We start from the raw sequence: 28,000 nt of genomic DNA, 5'->3' as shown, positions 1-28,000 counted from the left end.
AACTAACTTGAAATGTTCTACTTCTCTTCGCATTACTTATGGAGCAACTATTTCTTGTTGTGTTACTCATTTATCAGAAATATAGAGAGCATAACTTCTAGACAAGACACCAAGTTATTTCAGCAAATTAAGTTCCTTCCTTTAAAAAATAAAAAGTACACCAGGGTGCAACTTTTCTCTCTTCTCTTCCTTCTAAAGTAACTCTTTTCTTAATTTATTGGATTTGTTTTGCTGCCAAGGACGATACTACAGCCATCTCCCTGCTTTTCACCTTCGCTCTGGCTCAGGAGGAATCTTCACCAGCAATGGGAAGCAGGCACTCCCACGTCCACTCCATGCTGCCTTCCCTAACCCCCTTCAGGCCTTGCATCAGGGCACAGTGGGCCCCCAAGCCCAATTTGCACATCCTCCTCCAGCTCAGCCACCACCGGGATGTGCAAGGAATCCACCTGGGCTTGGGAATCCATCAGATCCTCTGGGCTTGGTTTCCCAGATCCTGGTCCACTTTCAGCATTTGCAGGGGGCTTGCTAGGAATCGAGCCCCATGCGCTGTGCGAGCAGTGCCTACTCATGCACCGGAGCACCCACTCAAGCGGCGGTTGCAGGGCACTCGGTTATGGGGTCCTCCAAGAAAGCAACCCCCCACACACACACACAGCTATGCAAGCAGCCTCTCTCTTCCCCGCCAGCTACAGCCGGCCTTGTGGGTTGCTGCTGCTGCGGAAGAAGGTAGCTGGTTGTGCAACTCGGGCTGAGTGAGTGTTCACAGATTGCCTCTTGGCTTGGCTGTCTGGAAGACTGGGCCAAGCACCAGAGGAAGCCTGTGAATGCCTGGAGGGATTCCAACAGTTTGACCCATCCCTAGCCAACATTTCATGTAGCCAGAGGAGGGGGAGAGGCGAGTCCTGCCGCGAGTCTCTTCCAGAGGCAGCCAAGCAGAATATCCCCACCCCAGTGGTCGCCCTGCAGGGCAGGGGGCAGAGGCACAATGTCCTCTCCTCCACTGTCCCCATCTGATGTTTCATGTCTGCAGAAAAAAGGACACTCCAGCCAAGTGGCTGGAAGCACCTCCTCTTCTTTTTGCTTCCTGCAATGCTTTCTTTTCCAGAACAAGTATTAATCTGTGCTGCATTTGAATGAGGCAAGACACAGAAACTGAGCGCATTCATTTTATTAAGTATTTTTAAATAAATAAAGCAATTGCATTTTCAAAAATAGCACTTACAAAGGTAAAGAAAAGTCAGTACAAATGCTAAAAGATTCCTCTCAGTACTACAAATATGTAAACAAATTGACGGTTAACAGCTAAGTTAAAGTTTATCTTTCAAGCTACTATGAATCCAAATGTTGAAACTGCATTTGTAAGAACTGGAAGCAGCAATCCTTGAAAATAGATCACAAATGATCCCTCTGCATGTGTTTCTTTTACATAATAAATACTTAAAAGAATACTGACCTAGTGGAAGCCCAGTATGTCAAAATCTTATTTTTGATATGGTGTAGCCATTACATTTAAATGTCTAGCTTTTACCTTATTATTTGATTCCAAAAAGTTAAAACACAGGTTGAAGGAGAAAAACGGTCTTTCATTCAGTCGCAGCTTCTTTAGATCTAATGTGAAGCAGTCTTGAATCTTTCCATACAAAAACCTGCTCAGGGAACATCTGGCCAGTCAAGAGTTCCCTTTGAACTGCATCCATATCAAACATGTACTTAAGCACTACACATTATTTTCTAGTGTATGATATAAGTTTACACCAATTATGTAACCTATGACACAGGCATTAAAGCTCCAGGACAATTCTTCTTGCTAAAAGGCTTGAATAAATTTAAAAAGTGATAGGTGTAATGAAAAGAATATAACAAAAAATGTGACATCTCACAATAGCTTCATATACAATTCCTTTTAAGTTATCTACATTGAATAGTTGTGGAAAGATAGATGGGAACTGGAGGGATTGTTTGCCTGACCCAGCATGATAAGGGTCTCTATAAGACAAGCTAAATTTTTAACTAAAATGATGTAGGATGAAAACAAGGCTGAGCTCTTTTAAAACTACACTCTGTCCATATGCTGAAGAACTAGATTTTTTTTTAACAAACTCAATTTAAATTTTGTTAACCAAGGATCTACATAACAGGAAGACTTGTGGAAGGTAATGCTACAGCATATATCTACAGTCCTCTGAGCCACACACCAAACTCCATTCTCCCTACATTCAGTGTAGGTACATTAATCACTATACTGAGATGTAAAGGCAGGCAGGCAGGCAGGCCATAATGCTAAATCTTGTTTCTGAAGTTTGTGGCAATAAGGAAAACAGTCATTTAGTTCCTCCTACTGGGGAAGCTGCCAGTATTAACCATAAATGCATAGTTCTTCACCAGAGAAGAGACACTGCTAGATTGCATGGCATTAAAAACGTTGTTTAACTTCTATACATTTTCTTTGAACTTTATGAAAGTTTTTTATGCAGCAAAATAGTTTGCTTCATTTGGAATCCTTGAATTAAAGCCTTGTACCAACTGATACAGGAGCAGCATTTTTTTCAAGTGTTTCATTTAATAGGTTCCAGCACTTGGCCTCATCAGCCTTAAAAATGTGCATCTCTCATTTTATGATTTTTAAAAATACCCTTTAATTACTTTTTTTATTTACATCCACAAAGAATACTAAAACCCCTGGTTATCTGAACAAGTTCAGATGATTTATCTGAACAAAAAGGGCAAGGCACCCTTCAGAAATCTGTCTAAGGTAGTGCTTTGCAAGCCAGCATTTAAGTAGCAAACACTTAAGTATCCCTCAGGATTTAAAAGCATTTCAAATGTTGCTCTGAAACAACACAAAGGACATTGAAGAAATGTATCAAGTTAATACAGGCTCCACAGATTATGCTGGTCTTACATGAATTAAGAATTTGTACATTAGTCCAACCATTCAGTTACCCTGTATTCTTAATATGGATTTCAGTTCTGAGTACTGCCCCCAATATAAAGCTTTCAGTAATGCTTGTCTAGAGAAAAATAGCCACACATAGTAATGTTGGAAAAACATATGCAAGATGATTTTTTTTAAAGCCATTTTTTCAGACAAGAGAAAGAACTTCAGAATGTTTGTGTTTTCTCATTTCTTAAGTTTGAAGTGTCCAGTATCATGTCTGATACCTAACTGCCAGGATATCATGGAAAGGATTGAGATGTTTTGATCGTCAATGTACTCAAACACTTTCTATGCATACTAGACAGAAACTGAGTTCTAACCAAAAGAAAAGGTCCAGCCAGCCCAACTTCTTTAGTTGCATCCTCTCACATGCGTCATTAGAGAACATGGCTACAAAGACAGGGCCAAGTGGAAGCACACTGACTCTGCAGGCAGAAAGTCCCAAGATCAAACCCCGACCCCTCCAGGTAGTGTTGGTGAAAAGTTCCTCTCTGAAGCCTGGAGTGCTGCTGCAAGCTCGTGTAGACAATACTAGATGGACCCAATGGCCTGACTTGGTGTAAGGCAGCTTTCCTACATTTCTGATGAACACTGTACTGAAAACCCCATTAGAATGACCGTAATGCTACCACAGATCAATCTCAGAGTGCGCAGAAACAGAGACTGTAATGTAATGAGCGCTTATAACACATGGCTGTATGCACATGTAACACTCAAATCATTACAGTGCAGCAATACAAACATCTCCAAAGAGCAAAGGTTTTTTTTCCCACTTGCACAGTCACTTGGCAACAAGGGCAAAAATCTGTCAGTCACATGGTACGGAAACCAGCTGTTTGTTTTAACGACAATTAATTCCACTGGGTAGCAGAAACCCTTTTTATGAACCCAAGTAGCGTTGTTTTGGATCCAAGTTATTAAGTAGATTAGTTGTAAATTACTCCTATTTCATTTAAACTCATTTCTTTTACACTCGATGAAGAGCTTTCTAGCAATCTAGAATTATAATGCATTCAAGTATAAGCTTTCCAAATACAGTAAGCGAATTATGGAGATGTGCAATGTTCATTAAGTGTTGGAGAGAAACCAACCACTTGTAGTGCTCATCCACAAGAGCCACAATTAAGAATGTATTAATTAGTCAATCATTAAATTATTTCATTTACAAAGTATAGAAATCGACCTACCATAGAAAGTGCTACCTACCCATATTAGCAGTTGGTGTTAAAAAACTGATTCTAATGATATAATACACCACACTTTAAAGAACATTTACCACCACATTTGAATTTTTGGTATGCATAAATTCTAAACACAGTGGCTAGTAACTCAGATATGCATGCACAGCACCTTGTGTACAGGAACCTTCTGTCTGACAACCAAGGAAAAGCTCCACAGCGACAATGGGAATCCACATACATACACATCAAGCATTTTCCTTCAGAGAATGGGAAAGCCCTGCACACAGGACCAGGACCTCAGTGGGCCGGCAGGAAGCAACTAAAACAGCAGTTTGATTTAAGCTGAATAGTGAAGATCATTTAGAAGTACACTTGTGGTCTCCTCTTCACCTTGTATTTTAATGAGCCATACCGCATCTGAAAGAAAGAGAGAAGCTATTTCAGGGTACCCACAGGAACAGTTCTCTGCAAAAGCCCCGAAAATGCTTGTTTGTACAGCAGTACTACCTAGTACAGAGGCAGGGATGAAAATATAAATGTCAAATGAACACAGTAAAAGCAGTTTGAGACAGCAAGCAGTCTTTAAATATGATAAATCTATGGAATTTAGACAGTTTGCCCCATTTGATGATTTCAATATATTATGTTGTAGTGCTGATGGACAATAGCAAATTTACAGTAGTTCCAAAATTTGTTCCCTTTCAGCCATTTTAACTCGAACAAGTGACTTATTTAACATAATAATGAGTGCTGCACAGAAATTTGGCAAAGCAGGATGCATACAAGGAAGAGATGGAAACAAGTAAATTTGAAGAGTGAGGTAGGTGAATGCTGTTTGATTTCCACTTAATTGTGGTTAAGTGGTCAGGGAACATAATGCAACCCCCCCCCCCCAAGCTGAACTACAGTTCAAAAGAATATCATCATCAGTCCTTCAAACTAGAGTCTCAACCCAACTGGTTCTGTTTGCTTAGCTAGACTTAAGGTGGGGCAATAAACCAGCATGTTGACAGGCAATGCAGACAGAGACAGATAAAGAAGAGAGATAAGAGCTGGGCAACATCAGCATACTGATAACTCCTCACTCCAGATCCTCAGGTGACATTGTTCAGTGATTTCCCATAGGTGAAGACAAGACAGAACCCTGTGGAACTCCAACATAAATGCCAAGGAATCAAGCAGTAGCTTCTGAAATCAGTTATCCAGTTTGGGGTCATATTCCTTCTCCAAAGAGGTTGACAGTACTTCCCACTTTTTTAAGCTCTTCATAGAGAAACCAGATAAACTGAGAAACATTCTAAGTGCGACACAGTGCAGGTGTGGCTTTATGCTCCCCTACTGACTCCAGTTTTCTCTGAATAGGCAACAATCAGAGCCTGATTTGCAGGCAAATTTAAATTCCAGTTTGCTTGTTTGATGCTTTTAAACAATTTTTTAATTTTTATATTGGTCTCTGCTTAAAGCTCTCCAAGTAAACCACAGAACCATAAAATTCAATAATGTAGTACAATAGAACCTTAAAGCATATATTTGAAACAGAATAGAACCAAAGTAGCAACCAAGACAGAAGTCAGCAACGGTACAAAGATCCAGATATATACAAGTGGTACTTTTTAAAATGGAAGGGCTAAAAAACCAAGGAAAGTAAGAAGGACTTCTCCTGGGCCGAAAAAGATCACAATGTAGACCCCAGGTAAACCCATCTGAGGAGGCCAATCCACAACTGATGGCCACCACTGCAAGGGCTCCTTAGGAGCCACTAAACTCCCCTCCTTCAGTAGACACCCAAAGAAGGGCCTCAAAAGGCTTCTGAGGATGATCTCAGGTCTAGGAAGGGTTATAAGAAAGAAGACGATCCTTCATGCAAGCTGGCTCCAGGCCACATGTTAAAATTTCAACACAGAGAACTCCTAGTCAAGCAGACAGTCATGGACCCTAAATCAGAGCCAGATGTTAACTGACCATGTGGGACACATGAGCTCTCTCTTCGCTATGGTCCTCTCTTAGTGCATCAGCTGCCTAAGATCAGGCAGTAGACCACTAAATTCTTCTGAATGTCCCCACTTGTTCTTCTGCTCTCGTGACTGCTGTACTCTTCTGCTGCTGGTTACTTGGGTACACTGGGCTAGACAGATACAGATTCTGGCACTGAAAAACTGCTGATACCACAGAGTAAAACCAACAGGCCAGGAGAAGGATTCAAAGGCAGGAATCTTCATAGACGGGAGCAGAGGAACATATGAGTTTATTGCTTCTCAATGCTCCTCATGCAAGGGTAGGGAAGCTCGTTCAAGCTGGAGTGCTGAATTCCATTTTGGAACAGTTGGAGGGACATTCCAGTGGTGAGTGGGACCAAAGGAAGGAAGCCAAAAATACTAGCATAAAGCTCTTACTGCCAATAAATAAGCATTCAGAGGCATAAAAGCCAGGAAACCACCCTATGTGGTTTGGGGAAAAAGAGGGGATGGTCATCTGGAGAATCCTGCATGGTTAGATTGGAACCCCAAGAACACTGGACTGGTTCCCCACCTGATTCACAAATTCCACAACACAGCTCAGTATTATGCCTTGAGAATGCCCTAAAACGAATTACCTACTCCTTATCTAATTACGAACTCATAGGCAAGGCTTTTGTACATTGAATGACACCAAATTTTCACAAAGGAGTGATTTTATCAATGCTGGTTTGCAGATATGGTAAACCCACAAATTCTGGCGTAAAGCACAGAAAGAACAAATGGTGTAAACAAACTAGGCATGGACAGCTTAGCACGATGGCCAAATCTGGAATTCTGGGTGTGGGAGCTCAAACAAGCCAGGATTTTAAGGTAACTTTAAATAAGGATTTATATTTATAACCCTGGCTTATTTAGGTATAGAAAGCCATAATCTTGGGTCTAGCCATCATGCTAAACAACCGCTGCCTGGTTTATTTACTCAGCAAATAAAAAAGTGAAGCAGAAGGAAATGAGCTTCATGTACCAGCATGTGGCTTATTCACCAGGTGATTAACAAGCCAGAATTTTTAGTTTATTTGTATGTTACTCTGGCTGCATGCAGCAAGTTACCAAACTGCAGAACTATTCCAAAAAATAATATTTTAGTTCCACGTATCTATCCTGCCAGTAGTTTTAGCAAAACTGTCCTATGGTTTGCTTTTGTACAGACTTAGAAAAAAAATTCCTCTATTTTAGTAAGTTACCAATTAAAAATCAATCTACAGCCATAAACATAGTCATAGCATATTTAGTATTCTGAGGCTTTAGATTAAAAGATAAAGTTAGTTTCCTAAGGAACTTCATCCTTTCAAGAAAAAAGTTGCTTGCCTCTTTGCGGCCTTTGCTCGTTTTTACAGACTTCATGCTTTGTGTTCGCCGGAGACCTCTCTGAGCATACATTTCATCTTCTGAGTAGGTCCCTTCCCGCTCCTCATCGGTTTTATCATCTTCAGAATCTTTTTTTACTGGAATACTATAACCTGAAATTGCAAGATAAACATCTGAGATGTTGCAATATATACAAACAATTTGTTATTAATTATCTTTTTAAAAAGAAGAGAATTGAAGCTGTTAGGGCTTGTGGTTTTTCAGAATGCTGGCAGGCTCAAAGAACTGCGCAATGGACCCACACATCCAGAGCAGTTTGGCAACTGCACTGGTTCAGGGCAGTTCTCCATCTCAAGCTGCACTTACAGCTCAGAGGACTTTGAAAAGCAGTTTCTGGTGAGAACAAGGGAATCTGCTTTCAGGAGAAGAAAGACATCAAGCATTTTACTAGGCACATAAGCCCTTGGATGGAACTGAAGTAGTACTCTCGATCCCAAGTAACGGTGTTGAAGAGCACTCAGGCATTTTCTAATCTTATCTAAACGAAGACTGAGATGTCAATGAAAACAAATAGTTCAGTCATGTGCTTCAAACCAGAAGGCAACATATTCCAAAGAGTAGCATTTTATAAATGGCAAACACCCCCCTGCAAGAAGACTGTACCATCCCACCTACAAGCAATCCTGGTTGTGCTATATATATCCCAAAATATCTAACTTGAGCTCATACAAGGGAGGCAGTGGTGATGGGAGTAATTTAGACTCAACAGCTCGTAACAGGAATGGTACCTCTGACTGAAAAAGTGGTAATGATTATTTCAGATGAATCTCTGAACACCATTAGCTCTGTAAGGAAAGCACAAGCTGACATCTGTACATCTGCACAGAATTATACCATAGCTCCTAATATCAGCCAGCTGTAGGTTATGTGGCCTAGAAGACTCAGCTATATTCAGTACAGTAGAAGATAAGTAACAAGAAGAATCCGTTGAACTAGCTAGACAGAGAAGGCAAGATGGAGCATAGTTGAGAGGTGGAGACTGCTATCTTTTTGAAAAACAGCAGGACAGGGCAGATAAAGCAAAGAATTCATCGGTTAACATGAAGCTATGTGCATCTTGGTTGAATCTACCGGTATAAAGGTGCCTCAATATCTAGAAAAATAGGAAGCTTACCCTTTATTCTACAGCTTGCTTATATAAAAAGTGTTGTAGCAAAATTAGAAATAGTCTTTTTAGTAAAATACAAACCTAAAGATTCATTGGTGGTGGAGGTTTTGCTTCTCTTTTTGGTATCAGGTAATGTTTGGTAGAGCCTTTGTCCTACAGGTTCATCACCTTGTATAGTTGTTAAGTCATGCATACTAAAACTTCGCAGTTTTTCCGTTATTGCCCCTTGGCCCTGTAACATTAAGCAGGAAAGCAGAGAAATCTTTCAATAGGTGGGAGGAATGTAAAACTCTTTTCTTCAAAGTTCACCTGCAATAATTAAATACATAGTTGTACTATTATAAGACACTGCATGCAGTGTTTGCCATTGCTTCTAAAAGATAATAGTACGTGTTCTTTTGGCTGGCACTTTGCTCAGACGTAATCTTTAAACTTGCAGCATACAGATGTTATTTACATTAGTAAACCAATTTATAAAACTACTCATTCTCACTTTAAAAAATGTTAGCTTTCTGCTAAATTTAAGAGTTAAGCTCAGAAAACTAAACTACTTAATAAAAAACTTCCTATAGTTAACAAACTTCCTAGTTAAATATGTGTAACAAAGCTCAGTTGCACATATTTTAATATTTCATTGTACTGTTTTTTCCCAGCTTTGGAGGAGGGAAGAGCATGGCAGACTTACTAGGAAGCAAGTACCACTGGAATCCTGCAACATGAACAGGATTGTACTGAAAATGTTGAAATATACCACACGTGCAAGTTATCTTACAAAAATCTCAGAAGCCTATACCTTTCCCAATTTTCACCAGTTATGAGGAATTTGAAGACACAATGTCCTAGGTAAAGAGACAGACATAACTTCCAAAAACATTATCATTTGTCACCCAGCAGCATTTTCCAATACCAAGATGACCCCACATTATTAAAAACAAAAACAAAAACCCAAAACTGGAACTCAGAAGTGACATACATTGTGCTATGAGAAAGAAAAAAGAAGGTATGAGAAGATTTCAAATGGGTAATAGTCTAGGAAGGAAAGGGTGTGGAATGTTTTTTAAACTGTATTTTCAGAGCTTTGGGTAGATTAAGCTTATGTTTCATTCACAAGGTTTCGTTTCTTTAACCAAAACAGGTGTCAAAACTACAATGAAGTTTACTCAAAGGTTAATCAAAAGCCACACTGCAAAGTGATGACAGATGGATTTCTTAGTTCTTAAAATCTGCCCCCTTAAATTTGTAAGCTATTCGAAGTTAGAATTTAGGAGGATTTAATCTCAGAAGGGCTAAAGATTTAACTGACTTTTCAAGCAAGTTGTAGACTTCGGATTCGTTTTTCACTGGAGTTAAGTTAAATTCTAAATTTAAATTGTGGATTAAGCTAGGTCTGGAGGTCCCTGCTCAGTAATTTTATCCATGAAATGCCCTGTGCCACACCTATACTTTATGGAAGACAAAGGCAGCTAACCCTGACATAGCTGACCATGCCAGCACACAGGAGGAGACATGGTTACAGAGAGTGGTTTTAAGTACAGCGTACTTAAAGGTTTATGAAAGAAAACCAGCAGTAGAATGTTGCAAACACAGAATGCTAGCAAGGATGGAACAGTAGGGCACACCCAGTGCTACAAATTAGGATGACCTAATGACGAGTAGTTTTAACTGCAAGCTTGGTGCAAAGGACTCTCTTGTAGGGAAACAATAAACACATTTCTGGTCTTACAACTGAGCAGAGTTACTCTGAAGCTTTTTGGCAAATTTACATATGCCTCCAGTTTTCAGGGAACAGTATCTATTCCCTATCTACTTTCATATCTTATATGGCAACCTTCCCCAAGCTGATGCCCTTCTAATATTGTGGACTATAGTTCCCATCTTCTCTGTCCATAGCCTATGCTGGTGTTGCTGGCTAGATTTGTCACCCAAAGCATTGGAGGGCATCAGAGGTTGAAAAAAAATCTATATGGTCTAAACAATCTCCTATTTTGTTACATACTGATTCCATCAGGCATTGGCTCTTGGCCCAAAGCTTCCTAATGTGGTTAAAGCTCACCTAATGAATTCACAACAAACATTTAATTCTTATTCAAGTTATATTTGCTTAATTTATTTTGAGCATGTAAATTTGCATGTTCTCACTATAAGTGAGATATATAATCTCCACACAGGAGATGAGATGAGGCTGGGGACTTAAGGGCACAGATTAGAGTCACCCCGCTAGAAGTCGAGGGAGCTCCTCAGGGCATTGGACATTAAAGGCACCAGGCCCTGACGGGTTACACCTGAGAGTACTTAGAGAGTTGGCAGGGGTTCTCTCAAGCCCGTTGGCCTCCATTTTTGAGGCCTCGTGGAGAACGGGTGAAGTTCCAGAGGACTGGAGGGTGGCATCAGTGGTCCCAATTTTCAAAAAGGGTAGTAGAAGGGACATGGGGAATTACAGACCTGTTAGCCTTACATCCGTAGGAAAAACCATGGAAAGGCTCATAATAGAGATCTAGTGATGCTAGACAGGGAAGGGAGGCTGACAGCCGCACAACACGGCTTCCGCAAAAACAGGTCCTGCCAGACAAACCTTGTGGAATTCTATGACAAGGTTTCGAGATGACTAGATGGAGGGGATGCAGTGGATGTGGTATACCTGGATTTCAGCAAGGCCTTTGACAAAGTGCCCCATGATATCCTGGTGGAGAAACTGAGGAGGTTTGGGATACACCAAAGCACTGTCCGGTGGATTAGGGCATGGCTGACTGACCAAAAGCAGAAGGTAACCATTAGCGGGGAATCATCGGGATGGCAGCCAGTGACAAGCGGGGTCCCCCAGGGCTCTGTCCTGGGGCCAATCCTGTTTAAACTTTTCATTAACGACATGGAAGAAGGGGTGAACAGTCTGCTGATCAAATTCGCAGACGACACTAAAACTGGAGCAGTGGCCACAACTGAGGAGCAGGTACTCCAGATCCAAAAGGATCTGGACAGACTATGGAAGTGGGCAGGAGACAACAGGATGGCGTTCAATGTGGATAAGTGCAAGGTCTTGCACTTGGGGCATAGGAATAGCTGTCATAAGTACAGGTTAGGTGACAAGTGGCTTGAGAGCAGCACTTGTAAAAGGGACCTCAGGGTACTGGTTGACTGCAAGCTAAACATGAGTAGGCAGTGTGATGCGGTGGTCAAGAGGGCGAATGCCACCCTTGGTTGCATAGCCAGAAGTGTGGCTTCTAGATCGGGAGAGGTATTACTACCACTCTATACAACTCTGGTGCACCCACAACTGGAGTATTGTGCTCAGTTTTGGGCCCCTCATTACAGAAAGGATATAGCCAGGTTAGAGTCAGTGCAGTGTAGGGCCACAAGGTTGGTGGCCAGTTTGCAGGGGAACTGGGTCTCTTCAGCCTGGAGGAGACTCAGAGGGGATACCTTGGCGACATACAGGTATGTGAGGGGATGTCACATGGAGATGGGTAGAGACCTGTTCTCCCCTGCAGAGGAAGGCAGGACGCACTCCAACAGAGCAAAGCTCAGGGAGCCAAGGTTCCATTTGGATGCCAGGAAGCACTTCCTGACAGTCAGGACCCCAAGGGTGTGGAATGGGCTTCCATGAGAGGTCATTGAGGCCCCATCGGTGCGGGTGTTCAAGGACAGGCTGGACGTACACATGGTGGGCATATCGTGAGCAGAGCCAGCTGGTGCCGGAGGTCAGACTAGATAGCCCGGGAGACCCCTTCTGACTCGCTCTGTTTCTATGTTTCTATAAAATTAGAGTGCTTCATATTAAAAGCTGTCTTCTTGGATCCACTAGCTATCACTGGATGGGATCCAATGTAAGACACAATGCATCTACTCTACATTAGACTAACACTGAATATTTCCCACTACTAGCTACTCTCTCAGGTGAACAGGTAACCTTAGACTTTCCATGCTCTACAATTACAACTTTTTCAGACACATTTTATGTATAATAAACTGTCCAAACTTGGAAAGGAACCATGATATAAAAGTTTTGGATCAATCACACAAGCCTCCATCCCTAAGAAAAAAAACTATCCATTAACCGAAAGACATTTAGCACCTTTGTAGATAAATTAACAGTGAAAACTTCTCAGCAGTACATTACATATTTGAAAATACCACGGCTTTTCCTAACAGCTAGGTGTAAGGAACAGAATATGGTAAACAGGTAATACATGGGCAAATTAAAATATGCAAGAAAGCAAAATGAGAAGTTGCTCTGGCTGCACACAATCTGGACTTTGGAGATGCAACTCTTGGACCTGACAGGCACAGCAATAGTGGCAGTCATCAATACAGTAACATTTATCATACTATTATTATAAGAATAATAATAGTATATATAATATTATATATTGTATTGCATTGTATTATATTATATTATACAACAAACAAAATACTGTCCTGTTGGGCTACTGAGTGGCATATAAATCTGATCGCTGCAGTCACATCGCCTTAACCAGCACTGGGCTGGGCTGGGCTGGGCAGTAATGTTAAGCCCTTGCCTGAAGTAAGCCACGTGCTCAGGTGCTCTCTCCTTGTCTGATGCAGCTGTGAGACGCTTGGAAGCTTCTATTTCCACATTAGAGGAAATGCTACTTGCAGAGTCATCTGAGCCCAGACATACTGCAGTTCATCCTAACTATGGTAAGTGGAAACAGGACTACTTTAGACCATACTTTATGCACTGAGCTTGTTTCAACTAACCATATGTGGAATTCACCACCATGTAGCATGTCATGAGTACCCTAAACAGCAATTTGGATGGGGGAAAAAAGTTCACCTCTCCTCAACCTGATGCCAGAGGAAAGGGGAATTGTACTTTCATAACACAGACCCATGCCTTACTGGTGAATCTGAATGTACCCTTTATAGTACTACCTTCCTTAACATGGGAGGGCAGGGATAACACTGCATAAAAGGTTCGAGACAAAAAAAAAACAAATTTAACAGAACATCAAGGTCAGCATTTCCCTCTTTAGAAATTCTAAAGATACATGCTCCAGAGACTGATTTTTAAGTTGATTTGGCAAAGGACAATCAGCATACTAACATTTAAATGAAAAGCTTGCAGGTAAGCTATGTCAGGGTCACAGGGACTGTCAAGTAAGTCTGAGTCAGACTGGTCACATGAGCTGCCAACAAACTCAGGCCAACCGCAGGAATCTCTCTGTAACTACAGACACAGCTTTGTAATTAAGAATTGAAGCACTTTTTCCCAAGAATGCCAAGTCAGATTGCCATGTCCTTGCTAACTAGGAACCATTCCTCCTCTTGCTACCTCCTGCAGTTTCAATTAAAATAATGGCAGTTTCCTTAATAAGACTCCTATGTGCAGTGGTTATGTTTAGTCCTAGTTCAAATATGAACACCCCTGGCCCTGAAACATACCCATGGTTCCCGCTGAAAAGCTTTTCCCTTGGCAGCAATCTATGAAAAACAGTAACCTCTAAATTATTGTTACCATATGCAACAGCACCAGGCATGCCCGTACGGGAAATGCTGTATAGAAAACCCATACGTGTGCGCTCAGGTTTTAAATCTTACTACTCTGCGAGGATTGCAACCACCTGAAAGAACGTTCTTGCACACCCTCCCTGCGCATCGCACAACATCCAAGCCTTTGCTTTGTGTGCAGCTAGGTATCCCCCTGGAGGAAGGCCTTTGCGCTAATGCTGCCAACCCTATGGACTCGACTGGGCTCAATCCTTCAGGGACCTGGCTGGCCCAACTTCTGAAGGACGTTATCTCAGCTATCTCTTGAGAGCCAGTGTGGTGTAGTGGTTAAGAGCTCGGGACTAGGACTCGGGTGATCTGGGTTCTAGTCCCCACTTAGCCATGGGGCTCACTGGACCAATCACAGACTCTCAGCCCAACCTACCTCTCAGGGTTGTTGTTGGGAGGATAAAACAAAGAAGAGGAGGAGAATTATTTAAGCCATCTTGAGTTCCTTGGAAGGAAAAAAAGACAGGCTATAAATAATTAAAGCTTGGGTGAGCTTTGCTTGCTCTGTTCTATTTGCTGCTTTGGCTTCATGTAATTTGAATATTTATTTGTAATCTCCTTTCACTCTGGGAAATGCAGAAAAGTTTTTCAAAAAAAAAAGACTAAAAATAAACAACCATGGGGGTAACATCCTCTGAGCTAGCTCTCAGTTTGCAAGCCAAATATCCTATGTATGCCCAAAGACCAAATTCATATAATCATAGAAACATCTGACGCCATCTGAATCCTCACAAACAATGAGGGGCAAAAAAATTGCTCCAATGCATCACATTAGCAAGAAGGGTCTACAGAGAAGAGGATCCCACTCTCTAGAATACAGAACATACTGCCTAAAGCTTTAGTGTGATGGTCTCCTTACCTTCAAGGGACATTAACTGAGTTTGCATGGCCTGACAACCCACACTGGCAATAGGCAACACTGGGCTAGCTGTTTTTGGGAAGTGCCCATGGTAAGCCCAAGAGACAATGGATTGGGTGCACCATGGGTACTTTGCTCCCCATCCCTGTCTATCACGAGGTATTTCAGGGGACAGGGAAAAGAGGAACAAGCCTCTTCTTTCTGGCAGCCATGATCACAAGCTTATGCCCTGAAGTGCAATGGAGAGAAACGTCCAGCCTTAGCAGACACAACATGCAGGGGCTTGCCCCACTGCTACAGGAACAAAGAAAAGTTCCTTCTCCTCCTTTAGCCCCATGAGAAAATGGGGCTCCTGCCCTGAAGCCCAAGGGGAGGAATGGGGAAGGTGATCAAGCACCCTACCTCCTCCTCCTTCTGGAGCTCCGGCCTCCTACCCAAGAAGTCCACTCTTGGGAAGGAAGTGAGAATGCCCAGTCACTTGAGTAGCACTGCCCTGTGCTTGGGGCCATACAGCCAAATGGACTGGGCACCCCTGCTTGAGGTAAATCTCTCAGGAGGGAGGAGGTGGAGATGCTTGGCCCACTCCATGGCATTGTCCCAAGCACAGGGCAGCACCACAGAGTGGATCCTTGCCAGTGGCTCAAGAGTAGACTTCTTCAGCCACCAGCAAGCATGTCTCCTCCTCGTCTTGAAAGGGCACAAAGGGAAAACTTCTGAGAGCAATCCTCAAGTGCCACTTGAGCACTTTAAAGGCTGCTATCAGTGGAGTAGCTGCTTGCCAAGAGCAGTGGGGGATTTATGCTGTTTTGACTGAGCGTCTCACTGGCTTTTGGGCTTACCCATGGTAGGACAGGTTTGGATGACATGACATTTTATGAAAACAAGCCAAGAACAGCAGGCCACCGATTGTATGAAAGACTCCAACATTGGAAGCTTCCTTCTAAGAGGAGCTATGAATTGTGATCCTAGTGATGCTTAATTTTAAGGAAAGAGAACATCCCAGTTGCTACCTTGGAAAGCTAACAAATTTAACAGCAAAATTTGCAAGTTCCTATCCACAGGTACAAGAATTCAGAGCAGGTCCTTTTGCTCAAGATTTGAAGACTTCAAAAGACTGAATTAAAAGTTTATCAACTGTATTTAATAAGTACATAAGCTGCTATATTTAGAGAATTTTTTAAAGTCCACGGTATAGGGATGGTACTGACTGCCTTGTGATCAAGAGACTTCTAGGGATATTTTCCATCTCTTCCCCCTTGTGATTCACTGGAGACAATGAGGATGTTCTTCCCAACTCTAAACTTTCTTACATTATTGGCTTTAAAAAAGTCCTCTCCAGTTTTCACCATTCGTATGATCCTTGACTCATTTCTGCTAAGTTCTTGGTTCTAAAGGGCCCAATCCATGAAACTGTACCATGAAAAGGAATAAATTAACATGATACTGAAAAAAAACCCGAGTAACTGTACTATAAACAGTGAGCAAATAGATGTTTTCTATGAGACAACTGCAATGGATGTCAAAAGAAGACTGCAGGGTTAGGAACATGCACACCGGGATGGTAAGGGTGGATTCCTGCCAAAAATGGTTCATCTAGAGAAGTTTCCCAACTACATGCAGCATGGATGTACAACATGCACACAACTGCTCTATTGCTAGAGACCTATCCATTGTTACAATTATACTTTTCTAGAAGTATCTAAGACAGGGAGAACAGAGGAGGACTGACTCCCCAAACACAAACAGCTCTATTAGAGCAAGCCCCTCAGCTCATCTCTATGTCCCAGTCAGAACAACACTTCATTTGTGCGTTGAAATTCACTGCAGCTTAATACTAGTGTTGTTCAGCTTATCCTTCTCCAGCTCTTCTGATCAAAGACTTGCTCAGAGGCATACAATTTTTTCTTTGCAGATTGTTCTAGTTACAAAGGATTTCATTTGTGCCCATTAATGCCTTAATTACATTAGGGCTGAGTTGCTTCTTAACTTACAGAGAGTGAGCAGTTGGCCAGGACTATTTTGAGCCCAAATCAATGTTCTCAAGTATTATACAGCTCTAAGCAAGGGCAGTTACATTTCAAGCTCATGTCATGAATTAATATTTTATTCTAGAAAGTAAAGTGAATTCAGTAGACTTATATCCATTTCTCACGCACATGTAGTGAAGCATTATTTCATGCTTTAATTTTCCATGAGCAATTACCTCAACTTGATTGAAGGAAAACAGCAGAAAGAAGCCAGAAATCCTATGGAGTGTGTTTACCAGCAAGAAAAGGCAACAAGAAAGAAAGAAAGAGTCATCTTCACTATTAAAAAGCATTATATAGCCAGTGTTTGAGAGATCATACTTTTAGAACATGCTGTTAGAAAAAGTTATCTAGTTTGCGTTTATATATGTACACCCACACTGTCTTTTTATACTGAACAGTTAAAAAGCAATATATTTTACCTTTACAGCTGCAGTCACTGCAGCGGTAGCAGCTAAATTTAAGCCTTGTTTACCAAAGTTAACCATTGTTTCATAACCACGTTCTTTGGCTTGCACAATATATTCATCAATCTCCTGAGGAGGAAAAACAACACACAGCACGACACAAGAGATTAGTCTAATCTGACACCTGCAATCCGTAACATTCTCATGTAATATATACAAAGCTCTAACTCAAGTCTCTTCCCCACCTAAACATGGCAACTGCATTTCAACTGTTTATGCATTACAATAAATGACTTTAAGAGCAAAGCAGAGGGAAGAAATCTCACCCTTTCCTTTGAAGAAAGAAGAGGATGAAGAAACTTCCTATATATTAAACTTGCTCCTCTAGTATATGGAGAGAGCAACCAAATAACAAAAGCAATCTTCAGCTCATAGTACAGTGGAAACCTGCAAAACATAAATAAGAATTCAAAACAGGGTTACCTAATTTTCAGAAATAGGTACATTCTTTCTAATTTAGTTAGCTCTAGATGTTATCCCATATCATCATTTTAAGCAAAAAGTTGGTGGCCAAATTATCTTAGAAGATATTGCTCTACCGAAGTCTTATCTGCATACACTAGCGGTGTTTTATAGCTCCACCTTCCATGCAACTATGAAGGGACGCTAATAAATTCTTGGCCTGACCCACTTTGGTTTTGAATCTGTTTTGTTTTGTTGGTTGGGCTGAGAACTTTTCAGCAGTCCTTCATAAGATATAATACATTGATTAAGGGGCTTTTGACACTCTAAATGGGGTACAAGTTCAATAATGCAACACCAAACCCAATGGGAGTATTAAGCTTTGCAACCGTATAGATCTTACCAAGAGATCATGAGATCAGTTACTGCTTCAGTAACAGTATAAAGAGCAAATACAATCCAGTACATCATCCACCGCACCTAAAAATGAAAAATGTGAATGTTAAGGCAACAATTTTAATTCCAGGTACGTTGAAGGGCAAGAAAATTCTTACTTTGGTTACACGTACATTTTAACAAATTAACTATACAGAACTGCTGCTTGCATTAATGCATTTTACAATTATGGGAGCTACAAGTTTCAGATAACAGCAGAAAGAGTAAACTTTCTGAAATACAGCTTTTGTGTTCTACTCTAGGTCAAAGACCAACTTCAGAAGGAAATAAACTGCATAGCAGCTACTGGTGCATTGTTGACAGTCATATCATTCATTCAATAATCAGAAAATCCCATAACTTTCCTTAAAATGGGCACTATTAGTAAAGAAACCTTCCCAATTCTTTAACCAGACAAACCAGACTTTTATAGCTGGAAACTGGTTATAATAAGAACTTTCTTCTAAACATAATTCTTACCAGTGAAGTGAGCCACAAACAGTGACATTCCTAAATACTAGTTTTGGCAGCAACAGAACATGGCACAGACATTCCTATTTCCACCAAAAACATGTCATTTTATGCCAGCTAAAACTGGTATTCTGGGAACTATAATTTTGTAAGTACACTGAGAATCCACTGTTAGAAATCCCTAGAACTTGCCCCTCACATGTCTAAATTCCCAGCCTCTCACATGGAGACAGGGGACCACTGTTGAACAATTTAAGCCTCAAGTACGAAAATCCATCCAGGCTCTAAGAGTGCTATGTTTATATTAAGGCGGAGGGAGACACAACATCCTTGTATATGGAAAGCTAGCAGGGAATGCTTAAGTCAAAACCCTTATTCCCATCCCCCACCCTCCCCTTCCAGCTTTTCATGTGAGGAAGCTTTTTTCCCCCTTTTTTCTTTTGTGGAGAAGGAGTCATCTTCCATCAGCGGTTAGAAGTCATAGATTCAGAGAGATTCCATATGTCACTCTTGAAATAGGCATGCTTAGGGCATGAAAAGCAACATGAACTCACAGCCTCAGTACAGCCATTATTACAATTTTTCTGATGATGAAACTATATTTAAGAAAAACATAATGTAGTATCAATGTACGTGCTCTAAACCAGTGGTGGACAGCATAACGCCTGCATGCAGCCCTGGCCCTTTTTTGTGACCCTGACTGTTGAATTTGCCACCATGCCGATTTTTCCCTAAAGTAAAGTGCTGCATGCACTGTTCAAGGAAAAACCACACGTTCGTGCCTAACGACTCAGAGGAGTCATTAGCACACATAAGAGAGCAAGAAGCTCCCAGCGAGAGTCAGGCTTTAGTGCAAGAAGATTTCTACTTGGTGCCCCTGGCACAAACACCCCCCCGCCACACCACCTGACTCTGATGAAGTTTTTATACAAGTTCCTGATATTCATGAGCCGGCAGTGGGAGTGCCCATTGCCATGGAGAATGCCCAGCTGAGGAGAAGACTTCGGCGCTTGGGCCAATTAAAAGAGAGGCAAAGTCAAAGAAGGAGGGAGAGGAGTTTATCTAGCCCCCGGGGGGAGGTCCGTTTCCGTTGGGTTAAGAGTACGTCATAAATCTGAGGAAGGTCAGAAAGGAGGGGACAACTGTGTTGCTTAGAACTAGCATTGACTGCTCCTGTATTATCCATTGGCTGCTTATCTTTGAAATGTTTAGAATAAAAGGCTTTAAACCTTTATTGCCTGTACCTATGTGGGGAATCAGAAAGAGTGCTCTGGCCTCACGACACACGCTCCCCAAAGCCCAAGCTTACCATGGCATGCAAACACTGGCAATATATACGCAGCAGTGTGTTAACTGGCCCATTTCAAAGATGCTCCTTTCATTGCAGAAGTGTTTCATGTTGGGAGGGGCAACCCCCCCCCCCCCGTTGGCCAAAAGCTATCAGGTGGCCATGGCCACATTCACCTTATACAAGGTGCCCATCATCATTGCTTGGCTCAGGGACCAGTACTTTGCTGCACGTGGGCATTTCATGTCAGACAAGCCCCACGGTGCAGGGAGGCCAAGCCAGCCTAGCTCAGTGGAGAAGCAGCATGGACTAGATTGACTCTTTCCTTTCTCTTTCCCGTAATGGAGAGAAGGAAGTGAGGTAAGTAAAGCAGAAAGGACTTACTCAACTGCTCTCATCCACATATGCGAGTCCCAACACCCAGGCGGCCTTGCATCCTCACCACTACGGGTTGGGCCACCCCACATTACACTGAACTGTGGGGTTTCTGCTGCTAGGAGATGTCTCCTTGGGGATCCCTCCACAAGTGAGGCCTGCAGCCAAAGGCCAGCATCTTGGAAAAGCCCCAAAAGTCTGCACTGACCATTTGGGGGGTCCTGGAGGCTACAGGTTCTGCACTTGTTTTGTAGCAAAAAGGCTTTGAAAGCAGCTGATAGTCAAAGAAAGAGACTACTGGGAATCAAATAGCTTAGTCTATGCCTGAGCACAGATTAGCAGAGAGAGAGCAGCTGGGCAGCTCTTCAGGGTCTGTTGATCTTATGCCACAGGATCCTCGCTGAGCTGACAGTTGCAATACCACTCTCTCTGGCAACCTGCAAGGATGGTGCTGGAGTGCAGCAAAAGACAAACCAGCAGTCCCTAGCAAGCTGCAAAATCGGAAGAGATTAGGGTGGCTTGGGCCCACTTCCAAGGTTTTGTTTGAATTGTTTAGCATGGAAGCTAAGTAGAATTCCCTCATTTCAGTGAGTAAACATGTCATTTATGGGAGGAGCATCAATTTCTGCTGACAAACTCCACTAACTCTGAGTGATCTAATTTGGCAATCATATCTTGACTTTATAAGCCAAGATACAATCCCTTCATTCTTTCCATTGCACAATCTCTAATCAGGTTGAGGAGAGTCCAATTAATCATAGTTTCCTGTTTCATTCAAACAATGATTTGAAACAATGATTGCCAGCTTCAGAACAAACCTAGCTAGTCCCAAAGATCCCAGCTATTCCCAAAGCTGATAAGTTTCAGAGATGAATGAAAAGTGTGGAAACTTCCTGTTAAATTATGGCTTGAGCAAAGGGGCTGCATGAGTTAATCATACCTTGGATTTATAGGTCAAGATATAATCCTCCAAACAGAACCAATAAGACTACCACTACATGGGAGCATGAAATGGATAAACTGCCACAGCAAGCCTCTTTCAGTGTACTTTTAAGGGCAGCAGGGATTCTTAAAGCATATGAGCAAGAGAAGCATCTATAATTTGTAATCACTATGTGCATAATTGTCTAAGGCATTTGCCACTTGAGAAATGAGCTGCAGTATTAAGTTCAAGGATTTGATCCAGTAAGGTATTTTAATCTGTCTATTCTACATTTCCTACATACATTGATATCACATGCCAGTCTTTAGCACAGTCATCTGAGGGGATCAATTGCTAACCACACTATACAGACCAGTACCAGAAAATGGCCAGATACAATGTTACCTTCCCCACTTTTTTTTTTTAAAGATGACAAATTAGATTTCAAGTTACCTAGTTTTTACAGATTTTTCTAAGGTTTATGGGCACATTCTATCCAATTATCCTATTTTTCAAGCTCTCATTATTGGAAGACAGTTATATCAGACTAAAAACAAAAATAAGAAGACTCAGATATGCAACCAGGGAATTTAAATACGTTTCCCTTTTCTAAAGCAAAAACGTTTAAAGGTTGCAGGGTATGATTTATTTAGTAAACAAACTGACTGATGCATCAGCTGATTAGCAGTGAGGGGCAATTTAAATCAGCTGAGGTCATGTTTTATTTTGTGATATATACACTTAATCATTTAACTGTACCGTTAATATACATGATTAAAGCCCCAAGTTCTATATACTTACTTTAGAATAAGTGCCTTTGAATTCAATGCACTGGAAAAAAATCTGTAGGCGGTTTACAGCCTAACTTACTCAAGCAATTTTAAAACTACAGTATTTTAAACATAGCTACAGAGTATGTCTTGAAACATGGCTTGTTCACTGATTTTACTTCTTGAAATTCCTTAGGTTTAGACAGAGTTCTTAATATTGCAGACGGAACAGAAAGCTAGTCATGTGATAATATCCTAAGCTTAATTCTCAACGGAATTAGAGGGTATTTTAAGCCTGAATGAACAGAGTTAAATTAGTGTACATGCCAGCTAAAGTTACTACGGTGCTGTCTTATCTGAAAAACTGACCTTCATGTGAACTTTCAGAAATGGAACACAAGGCTTTAAAGCTAAGGAAGCGAGATGAAAATGGCTTTGCTTTAAAACACTACTGTAATTCACGTTTCAGCAAACGCACATGCTAATTTGCTCTGGTGACACCATGGAGCCATGTTTGATGGGTTATGAATCTTAAAATCCAGTTTAGAAATAAAGTATTCTTTCCAAAGGTAATGTCACTGTACTTTAAAAATGAGGGGGCCAAAAGTAATACCTTGCCATTTGGGGCAATAGAAATTAGAAGCAGCTCAGGTCTTTCTACTGGCTCTGCTGAAAGACCAGCTCCACAGAGTTCTTCCTTCTTCTTGAACTGTTTCCAGCCAATCACTGTAAGAACTATTATTGAACATTAGTGACAGAGCTTACATGTTTCCCTTCTCCCTGGAAGACTTTTTGGCTGAAAAGCAGGGTCAAAAAATGCTTTAAAATGAACAATCCAAAATCCTGATGTTAACTTAGCATTCCCTTATCCATTAAGGGGCCATACAAACAACTGAAGATTATCTCCAAAAACCAAACCAAATACTACAAAGAATTCTGAAAGCACTTTTCATGACAACTTAAACTGTTTAAAAACATAAATCATGCTGGATCAGACTAAAGGCCTACCTAGCATTCTGTTCTCCCAGCATTCAACTGGATGCCCATGGGAATGCCACAAGTAGGACAGGAATATTGGCCCTGTTACTGAAGGTAAAATATAATGACTATCAGCTATTCAGGCCTTATCCATTGATATTTTGTGTTCTGATGAAATCTACACTTACTATATGCATAATGTCTGAATTTGGAAAAATGGATGACTGACTTCGTTCAACAATATTCACATGTTAATGTGAACATTCGTATTTAAACACAGGAATTACTTCTTCGATTCAGGGCAACTACTGAGTACTATAGGTCTGCAGAGAGCCTAACAGCAGCGGGACTAAGGATCACACTGCCACACCTGGGCTGTGTGTGTCATCTGCACAATGGTAATTATACACAGATTAACTATCCATCTTTGTGATTGTTGTTGTTTCCTGCCATGAAGTGATCTCCAACTTACAGCAACCCTATGAATTCCACTTATTACTGCTCAAGCAGTTGTTCAGGTCGGCCTCATGCTTAGAAATATAGACATTAAACTACCGCTCATGGGGCAAACCTAAAGAAAACAGTTCTGATGCCCGGGCTCTACATAAAGCTGGACCATCTTCCCTTCTCCTGGAAGCTTACTTCACCCAGAGAATTTATGAACAGGCAGTTCAAGGTGCATGTAGATGCAGAAAAGTATGTCAAGTAGAGCACATGATACAGAGTTGGATTTATGCTTGTTTGTTTTTGACAACTAAATCATAGGCTAAATCCAGGGGTTTGATTTTATTTTTGAATCTCTACTAACTCCACGAAACGGTTTCTGTGTAGTGAAAACAAATGAAGTAAAGGTTAACTGTTACTACATCTTCCACCCTTTTTCCCAAGGTTCTGCATAAAGCTTTACTATTTTTTATATTACAAAGGCCATACACACCAAAATTGCACCCTTTTTATTACTGTTCCATGCACTCAATTTTAAGGTTTTACCACTGTAAGAGAAAAGTGTGCAGAGTTCAGTTATGAAAATTCTGTTATCAGCTTTGTTGCAACTTTTACTATTTACAGAGAAGCTAACAAAATCAAACTGTCTGATTATCTGCATCCACAGCAATTTGAAAGGAAGAAACCCTGCCATAAAGTATTCCACTTACACCAAATGACACAAGCAAAATGCTAAAGTCCAGGTGCATAATCCTCACATGATAATAGGCTTTTGCCTTTCAACCCAAGTAAGTAAATCAAAGTTCAGTTCTTGTGCTTCTCTTTTCCAACCAAAAAAAGGGGGGGGATTTGATGTATGAAATAATGCTAAATTATGCTCATTATGAAACAATGCAGCTTCATTGTATCCTAGAAGTCCATATTTCTTAAAATGTTGTGTTTGATGATATTACAATGGACCTCCCCACCTGGTTCATGTAATCCCCCCACTTCACTTCTGTTTTAGAGTAGAAACTAAAAATACTGAGAAAATCCAAGAAGAAGCTAGTGTGTTCATAAGGAGAAGAGCAGCCTCAAATGGCAGCTTCTGCGGCAAGTAGTTGTCTCATTATTTACATTAAACTCATGGTGCAGCTACCCTTTTGAATATAGAACCCATGGTCTGTTTTATGGTCATGCATACATAGGTGGTTTAACCTTTGCATAACCACACTCACTAGGTTCACACAACACAACAACACCTGGGCAGGGATTACATATGGAAGTTGGTACCTGGCTCGCTCTAGGGCTTGTTGTGCATTGAATAACCAATACCAAGTAGATCTGAAACTAGGTACCTAATGGTGGAAAAAAAGACATTCTGGAAGAGAAATGTTTTTAAGGAAAGAGACATATTTCCTTAAATAAACAGTTTAATGATTCAGTATTTCAAGCACTGCCTGCTTAGGGCAGTTTATAAACCCAACATTCTGGGTTGGGTTTATAAACTTGTGAATTCAGTCTTTCAGCTAAAGTTTGTCCAACACACCCAGTATGTGCAGCACATAACTGGACAGTACCACATCTCATTTTGCTGAAATCAAATTCTCTTACCAATTCAAGGAATGGCAGCATTTTGAAGGAAATGCTAACTCCCCCCCCCGCCACATATTGCTCCACATGTAAATATGTTGCTTGCTCACTCTGTGAAGATCATTAATAACATTTCTGACACCTAGTATCTACTGCTTAGTGATTGAAACCTTTCCCAAATTTATTAAATCCACAGTTATATTCTCCACCACCTTACACCATATTTTAGTCTATTTCAAGAGTCTAATTGCCCAGATAGAAAATGTTAACTGGACTCATAGGACAAACTAGAACACAATAAAGAGTAATGGAGTATAGTTGTGGATTCAGTAAATTAGGAAAGGTTTGAATCACTAAGTAACAGATATTTGGTTTAGAAATGGTATTATAATCTAGAAAGGTAATTAATTTTGTTCACTGCTCATTCCTTATACATATCTGATTACTACAACTCTTCCTCAATATCAGCCACTATATGGTGCCAGCATTTGTAGCCCTGTGTGCACGTTACACTCAAAGTGATATTCATCCAGACTTCCTGCAGACCCATTATTTCCTGAGAGTTCTGATAGCTGGCCTAAGATTTAAACATACTACATACCTTTAATCTGCAATAGCGCAGGGCTAAATTCTGAGGTGCAAGCACTCATGACATGCCCCATAGCCACATGACCAAACAGAGGCCAGGAATTTTGACAACCATGTTAATGCACAAAACATTTCTAACAGCTGGAGTAGCAACTTTAACTATAGCTTCTAAATAACTCATTCAAGGCCATGCCATCCCAAAATACTTGGTATTATAACAGGGGTAGTTCATAACTATATATTGTTGCTGGAAAAGTAATTCCCTGTCCTGCTGAATTACAGATAAAAATGTAAGCTAACTTGGATACTATTTTTCTAGCAGAAAACTAAATATTAAATAAACAAGGTCCAGAGGGGACAGGGAATTTTGAGGTGGGGCACTACAGAAAACTAATTAAAAAGTCATGATGCTGCTCCCTTGTGATTCCTTGTTCCACTACACTCCGTAACTGTGTAAAAGATTATATGCCAATAAGCAGAGCATAGACTGGCTTTCCATTCATTTTAAGGGCTGTTTTGCAAAGCTTTTTTGAACAGTACAGTAAGAAAGTGAACTGCCATCAGGGCCTCATGCCATTCAGAAGCAGCCCTTTGAGGAAACCCAAGTGCTACACTTAGGAAGAGCGCTGTACACGCTTATGCGCACGAAGAGAGGGGACATTCTGCTGTCACCTTCTCACACAAACCTGGATCAAATCTAGTATTTAGTTCAAACAACAATGCAACCAGGCATGAAAGCACCTTCTATTCAACCAGATATACATCCCATATCTAATTTTCAGTCTTGACTGTGACTAGATATAGGTGCATCAAACTGGGTGTTGCCTCATCTCCCAGATTCTTATTTCATTCTCTCTCTCATATATAGATTAGCTGAAGTTCTACTAGTAATCAACAAACTATAAATCTGAATGGAAGGGGTTAAAAAACCTGGAAGTTGTGCTTGGCTTTTCCAAGTATAAGGTCCAGGGAAAAGCTCAAATGCAGGAGTAAAGAGTAACACCTTGATTACTTTTTCAAGTGAGAATTTTAGAAATGCTAAAACATTATACTTTTAAATCTTAAACACATGCAGAGCAGGTTATAAGAAGCCACAAACTTTAACCTTCACAGACTGGAGAAAATGTGTCTGCTATCTTGAAAAGTTCTGATCATACGTTCTGTCTCCTGCAGCCAGAGGCCAGGGACTGAACAGGAAAACTTCCTGCAAATTACACCTTCAAGGACACACAATCTACCTAACTTGCCAAAATTTTGTGAAGACTGTATGGAAGAGATTTGGTTGAACCACCCATCAGAACACAAGAGCTGAACATTATTTCTCTGAAGAATGAATAAGAGCTTTCAACACTCTAATTCAAAGAAAGGATGAATGAGGAATTTGCAGTGAGGGAAGGAAGGTCTGCATTCCAAAGCTAAGTCACTTGATCTGCACCTCCCAAATTAATCTGCAGATCCAAAAATCAGCACATTCTGTAATCCACACCCCTGCCAAATTCTACAAGGTGGTCCAAAAGCTGTTTTAAAATTCTATCTTTGTAAAGTCACTAGCTGCTTTTGGGAGTATTTTTGACACAGAAAAAGAAACCTGCTGAGGTACAATTTCAATGTCTTACTAGACACTGAATAGACATTTAATAACTAGACTTCTTACAAACACACAGCCCCATCAAATCTTTCCTGTTTAAAAACTGCATACTTGCTGGAAACTTCTAATTTCAGTTAAGGCAGGCATTAAGAACAGTTCTCATTGTGTTCCCTTTTAAGATGGACAAGCTGTAACAGAGCATGAATTTTGTATCTTGCTTTTGGTTACCAAGGAGGAAATAGCACAACAATGTTCTACTTGATAAAACAAGTGTCTCCCCTAAGCTCATTTATACACCAGTGCTAGAACCCTGCACACTTACTGGAGAATAAAATCCACTGGATTCAACAGCATTTACTTTTGAGTACCAACAAAATCTTGCAGCACCATACTATAAATACCCTAGATGCAAACTCCATAACATCAAGCCCTACTTCCACTAGCTCTATAACATATCAAATTACACACCCAGTAGAAGTCCTATTATCAAAGGAAGGAAGTAGGAGCTCCTACGTATTTAGATCAAAAAGCTGGCAGATAAGGACACAGGAACAGAACCTGTACTGTATCTATAGACTGTATCTATGCAGCATTCTAGTCTGCCTCTCTCTATTTTACTCTGCTTCATTTTGTCTGTAGAACGAATATAAATTTTTAAACAGCAGTTTTGTCTGTAGAACTCTG

At 40.8% G+C, this 28,000-nt stretch overlaps 1 protein-coding gene across 3 annotated transcripts in view; it reads right to left on the bottom strand.

Moving 5' to 3' along the window:
* Positions 1 to 1,156: 1,156 nt before the first annotated feature.
* The window catches only part of REEP3 (receptor accessory protein 3), a 46,275-nt gene continuing 19,431 nt past the window's right edge, over positions 1,157 to 28,000 (bottom strand). For all 3 annotated transcript variants that reach the window (XM_044420408.1, XM_044420411.1, XM_044420409.1), the window contains exons 3-8: positions 18,289 to 18,365; positions 17,750 to 17,870; positions 17,439 to 17,552; positions 8,698 to 8,848; positions 7,449 to 7,600; positions 1,157 to 4,539 (exon numbers count right to left, since the gene is read on the bottom strand). In XM_044420408.1, coding sequence (XP_044276343.1) covers positions 4,483 to 4,539; positions 7,449 to 7,600; positions 8,698 to 8,848; positions 17,439 to 17,552; positions 17,750 to 17,870; positions 18,289 to 18,365 — 672 coding nt within the window. In that variant the 3' untranslated portion in view covers positions 1,157 to 4,482. The remainder of the gene's footprint in view (positions 4,540 to 7,448; positions 7,601 to 8,697; positions 8,849 to 17,438; positions 17,553 to 17,749; positions 17,871 to 18,288; positions 18,366 to 28,000) is intronic.

Source organism: Varanus komodoensis, unplaced genomic scaffold (genome assembly GCF_004798865.1).
Source record: "Varanus komodoensis strain SLA01 unplaced genomic scaffold, ASM479886v1 scaffold11, whole genome shotgun sequence".
NCBI lineage: Eukaryota > Metazoa > Chordata > Lepidosauria > Squamata > Varanidae > Varanus > Varanus komodoensis.
Note: the sequence above shows the minus strand (reverse complement) of the source record. Positions and strands in the feature narration are given on the sequence as shown.